General features: G+C 38.1%; 1 protein-coding gene across 2 annotated transcripts; it reads right to left on the bottom strand.

Annotated features, from left to right (window-relative positions):
- Window positions 1–219: 219 nt before the first annotated feature.
- Window positions 220–5,449, bottom strand: LOC140191471 (homeobox protein DLX-6-like). Of its 2 annotated transcripts, none has more exons than XM_072248913.1 (3): window positions 5,128–5,449; window positions 4,108–4,301; window positions 220–471 (listed from the first exon to the last, which is right to left on the bottom strand). In XM_072248913.1, exons 1-3 carry the CDS (start codon window positions 5,447–5,449, stop codon window positions 220–222), a joined length of 768 nt encoding a protein of 255 aa, XP_072105014.1. The 2 variants fall into 2 exon arrangements, with proteins under 2 accessions (XP_072105014.1, XP_072105015.1); XM_072248914.1 differs by having other exon boundaries at window positions 5,149–5,449.
- Window positions 5,450–5,832: the final 383 nt, after the last annotated feature.

The following is a 5,832-nucleotide window of genomic DNA, read 5'->3' as shown; positions in this document are numbered from 1 at the left end:
TCAGACATTATACAAAGACTGCATTGCACTCATTAGAGAAGTTTGACTCTATATACCCATTGCATTTCTACAACAAACCTGTTTAGGTATGACTGAAAGCATATAGCCATTGCTATCTAAAAATCAGTCATTCTTTCTGGTACGTAACTACCACAAATCATGTAACCTTTTTAGTCTAATTGATAGAAAGTCTGTGGGATATATTGTACTCCTGGTCAGTCACATCATCTGGGGTCTTGGCATGGTGTCCTGGTGGGCTGGTGGGTACCATGACCCAAAACTGTTAATGTAGCTGTTTGGAGGCATAGTGGCACCCTTGTTTGCCATGGCAACGTCCCAGACTGGTGGGATATTAGGTGAACATGGAGACAAAGCAGCAGAGGTGGGCAGATGGTCACCTTCTTGCACACTGGAGCCATGTTTCATCAGTTTCTTGTACTTGGAGCGCTTGTTCTGAAACCAGATTTTCACCTAAAATAAAATAGGAACACAGGCATTATATTTACTTCACTCATTAAATTCAAGCTGAAATTCAGCCCACATAATCCAAAATTGTATAGACAATGAACTTTTTAAGGGATTATTCATGATTCTAAATTCATAAATGATCTAATTAAAACCACCCCAATATGTTAATATATTTGTTAAAAAAAAGACATCCACATTTAATGTATATGGAAGCCCAATCTAGAAGAGGGTTTTAATACAAAATTTAATTATTTTCCAATAGTCTTGTCAAACCACTGATGCTTGAAAATTCAGACTGATCTATAAAGTAGCCCATCAGTAAATAATTACAGCAATCACATTTTGAACTTTCATGAGGAAAATGAAACCGTGTGTAAAGGAATTAAAAACTTAAATTTTGATATGGACATATACAAGGAAAGAACACATAACAATGATAGCTTTAATTTGGGTCCAGATTCTCCAGTCTGCATGACAAGCTGATTCCATGGGAAAACAATGAGGTGTTTGATACAAATTAACATACACTCATTAGTAGAAGCAAAAAAAACTTTCACTATAGCCTGCAGACTTAGTGATCTTAATCAAACTATAGTTTTAAGACACAAATATATAGTTTCATATAAGTTCTATTTGGTATAGAAGTTACAATTTTTATAGGACAATTTGGGCTCCAAATCAATAAGATTTAGTATGAAATTAGTTGTCTTTTTAACCAAAGAGACATATGATACAAGGGGGAACATAGTAACTAGACATATTGTGCAATCAAAAGTGAAAATTTCCCTTTCTCTTTTGTAATGAAGACTTCCTCAATTTGTATTTTGAGGCATATTTAAACTCACCTCCTATGTTTTAGATTGAAATTCAGGGTTAAGAAGGATTGTGCTATTTACTCCAGAACCCTCACCTCCCAGAGTGATTTTTAAAAAAGTCAGTTAAGTACTTCACTTATTTAATTATCAGAATTTTACTCAGTATATACCAGCAATGCCATTTTAGATTATCTTTGCTCTGTGTTAAAGGGCAATGGTGGTAAATAGCTTATTTGTCCCCTGTAAGAACTGCTTATATATAATCAGATCAGGCATGAACTTGCAAAGCAGTTTAGTTTTTGAAATGCATCACTAATTTGTATTTTAAGTATATTTGCATAACGTGTGTTATATATTTTAAGCATGCTAATCAACTTTAACATTTCTTGATGGCTAAGTAGTAAATACTTGTGGTTTGCACCCAGTGTCAATCTCATTGTGCATATGGCCGCACAACATCCGCAATATATTTCAGCATAATCAGTTAAAGCTCCAACAGTTACTGAGATTTGAAAGATTATAATGCCGTTTATTAGCATTTGTACATCTTAACTATTGTTTCCAATAAAGTTTTCTGTAGACGATTTGAAGACTCCGAAATTACAGTATTTCGGACAAACGTGTCCTTATTTATTTAATTCTATGGTCACTTTAATTGGGGTTAATATGCACATTTTAATTAAACAAAGTGTTATGGCATTGCATTGCGATTAATTTTAAACGTATATATTAAATTATGTTTTGAAATCGGACTTTTAAGAACTTCGAACTTTCTTCGTAGAGATTCCCATTTTTAGAAACAGAACCCCGGGATCTTTTTTTTGAGTAGCATGTATTCAGGATGATTATTAACATTCACGGGAACTTGAAATCCTTGTGTGATCAACTTAATTTTAATGCGCGAATTTTAGTGAATCCTTATCAATTGAAAACACGTGGAATGCCCGAAAAAGTAGAAGGTAGAAACGAAGAAGATCGCGCTGCCTGAGAGTGCAGCAAGTTATACCTACAATTTTCTAAGAATACCCAAGTACTTTATACGACCTTAGAACAATTCAGTTACATGAAAATTGATAAATGCATAAAATCTTGGAGATTTGCCCAAAATATTTGTTACTTGATTAACATAATTGAGAGCTTGCGGTACGTATAACGTGCATGACGATAATGAATTGGCTTACCATGCGACGATGAAAAATGTTTTCTTCCGTGTGCTCCGACTACCTGTGACCTTCACGCGCATTTCCTTCATGCACTGCACTGCCAGTTTTGAAATACACTAGATTCCGGTTTATTGGGCCATCGATTAAGCGGGACAGCCGCTTATTTCGGAAAACTTAAAGAACAAAAACTTAAGAAAATAGCCGGGATTTCCTTCATTTATTTGGGGCTCTATGCCGCTTAATTGGGGCAAGAGACTGTTGCCGAACAGTTTCTTACTAGCGTCAGTCGCGTGCGCTTGCGTGGCTGTGAGGCAACACCGTGCTTTGAGCGAACAGTTTTTAAAATAGCGTCAGTTGCGTGTGTTTCTGTTCAAAAAGCAGCGAATTTTGTCACTGATAGTTGGCGAGAAATAAGCAGTAAGACAACTCAGAACTGTTTTGCTCACTGCAGTTTCAAGCATTCAGGCTTGAAGATGCCAGAAACGGTCGGGAGTGAAAATGAAACTATTTCACTACTTTAACAAGTTAAACTACGAAGAATTTGAAGATATTAACAATCATCTTGAATGTTACAATGAAAATGAAGATTTAGAGGATGTAATCGTTGAAAGCATTGTATGAAGGCAGTCCATTATCTGCACTAGGTATTTGTGCTGATTTTGTTCATGTACAGTCAAAAGAACGCGACACGCACGAATTCCTCGGTCGATAAGTATTAGGAACTAGTACAGTTTTCTAATACTGCAGTAGTAGTAGATAGTATTTTAATTTGTTCTTTATTTCATTTAAATACATAATATGTTACTCAGTTTGTCTTTTTAATACCTTTTTACTATTTCCATGACATTTCGGCTAATTGGGGCAGCCGCTTAGTTGAGCCAAATGTACTGGCCCCAATATGCCCCAATTAATCGGAATCCACTGGATTTGCGAGTCTATTATTTATTACTAGCCACCACTTTTAATTTATTATATGTAGCAATTAAAAATGCGGATACTGAAAGAAAATGCCAAGCTAATATGCCCCTACTTGGGAAATGAAAAGGTATTGTTATATTCTCGTCGTCGTGTTTCGTGCACCATGACTGCACTCTCTACTCGTGTTTTAAACAGTTAACTTATGAGAAAAAGTAACCGATCTATCTGGCCCTTTACTTTCTGTACTTTAACTGATTAATAGTGACAGATCAAATAAAAAGATAAAAAAACTGAAGAAAGTAGCGTCACAATAAATATACTATAATTGGCTCTGCCATTTTATTGGGCAGTGGTAGGTTGCTTTGGTATGACCACATTCAACTTCCACTTTTAAAAGACACACCGAGATTGAAAATTCAGTTTGCATTCCAGTTGAGTGTAAAATTTCGGCTTTAAATTGAGATCACACACGAATACCAAGGGTCCCACGCCTATTGCTGTAAATTCGAAGTCATTGTTAATAGTTATGCAAATTCAATGCATTTTTTTTAAACTAAAGTGCCAAATTCAACTGCACCAAGGTGTTGAAGTTTAAGAATAAAAACTGACCTAGGTAAATCTGAATACGTTTTCAAGCGCGCGTGTGCGTGTGCGCTTTCCTACAAGAACAAAGAGATTGCATTTTCTTTAAGAGGACCCTCATACTTTCAAGAGGGGTGAATTTGTTCTGGCCGGCACCCTACCTGTGTCTGGGTGAGTCCCAGAGAGGCTGCCAATTCTGCTCTCTCTGGCAATGCCAAATACTGCGTCTGCTGGAAGCGATGATTCAGAGCCTGCAGTTGTAAGCTCGAATAAATCGTCCTCGGTTTTCGGATCTTTTTCCCTTTCCCGTTCAATCGGATTTCTCCATTTTCGATTACAGTCGACTTCTCGTGTTCTTGGAGGGAAATTGGAAACACTGAACCTTAGGTACATTACATCTTTGAATCACGACCACCTCTCTTTTACTTCCCCTGTCCCAACAGGTTGAATCAGACTACCTTGAAATGGTGATTCCCCGAATATAAAAGCTAGCGCAGCAATGCGGATTATTATAGGGAGAAAAATACGCTTAACTCTGTTAGATCAGAACAGGATCAGAATCAGGTTTAATATCACTGGCATATGTCGTGAAATTTGTTGTTTTGCGGCAGCAGTGCATTGCAATACATAATAAAAAAATATAGATTACAATAAGAAACATATATAATTAAATTAAGTAGTGCAAAAAGAGAGCAAAACACAGGACGCGCTGCAGGAGCTCGATTGTATGACTGTACTCCGATATGGTTTACTTCAGAAATATGCACAAAAGGGTCAAATTTCAAGATTCTTCACGCCAGTAACATTTTGCTCGAGAGCATTGCAGCAATTCACCGCAATCGGTCAGAATTTAATTTACCAATTTTCCCCAACAAAAGTGGACCTCTCGCCAAACAATAGACTATTTCGCCGTAGCGTCAGTCAATTGCTGAGACCTTTGGCAGGAGACAGAACTGTGAACGAACAAACTGCTGATTTTTTTTTTCTCTCAGCATTAAATTTGCTTAATTGCGCGTGTCTATTTAAAGAACGCAATTAAAGCCTTTTTTTAATGAATATACAAATAATATCATCATAGAGGCCTCTCAAAATCCGGCATCGCGATTCTGAAAAGTGGGCTGACTCAATAATAGAATAGCAATGGAAGCACGGTATAATCCGATGTATGCTACAAGGGGAACCGGCGTCTGAACGGGTCTTACCTGTGTCTTCTAACCTGGTGTGACCCAAAGTGCTGCTGTTCTGGTATGGCATGTACGGATTAGGTGCATGATTGCTAACTGGACTTGGGTACGGGTAACCCAGCGATCTGCCATACGAAGAGGCGCCTGAGTAAGAACCATCGTGCTGAGAATGTCCGCTCGAGTGCAAGCCGTGCACTGGATAGTGTCCATGGGACATGCCAGGGGATGACTGCTGAGCTGGATGTCCAAACTCCAGAAAGGCCGACTTGGATGAGTCTGGTGCTAACAGACCGTCAGCCATCGCGGTCATAGTCATCATTAACGAGGAAGTGCACAGGACTGACTAGGAATTACCAGCCTGCAGGAAATTGACATGGAATTGACGCGCAACATGAAACTGACACAGAGGCTGATCGCCAACCAAATCCAAACGTCTTCTCCTCAATTTTCCAAGTAGAGGTGATTTCCCCACTTGTACGCTGCGTGAAAAAAAGAGGGTTAAGTTGAGAGAATTCCCCGTGAAATTCAGGAAAACTTCTGGATTTGCATGGCTGCTTCATGCATATGGATCTGATATGCAAACGTATCCAATTGGCTGTCTCCTGTCTTGTGATTGGACAAAGGGCGTATTACATCACTAGCCCGGCGGCGATCCTAATTAACTTTAATTAGAATCAGTTAATGAAAGCTACATTTCCATCA

This window comes from Mobula birostris, chromosome X (assembly GCF_030028105.1).
Source record: "Mobula birostris isolate sMobBir1 chromosome X, sMobBir1.hap1, whole genome shotgun sequence".
Taxonomy (NCBI): domain Eukaryota; kingdom Metazoa; phylum Chordata; class Chondrichthyes; order Myliobatiformes; family Myliobatidae; genus Mobula; species Mobula birostris.
The sequence above is the reverse complement of the archived record's forward strand: the minus strand, read 5'-3'. Positions and strand labels throughout refer to the sequence as shown.

Bases quoted from the DNA above. Each gene is read 5' to 3' on its own strand.
- LOC140191471 (XM_072248913.1), bottom strand. From the start codon at position 5,449: ATGATGACTATGACCGCGATGGCTGACGGTCTGTTAGCACCAGACTCA. The intron at 4,302-5,127 runs GTTCCCCTTGTA...TTTCCCTCCAAG, and splicing joins TAAGACCCGTTCAGACGCCG to AACACGAGAAGTCGACTGTA. The intron at 472-4,107 runs GTAGGGTGCCGG...ATTTTATTTTAG, and splicing joins TGGGACTCACCCAGACACAG to GTGAAAATCTGGTTTCAGAA.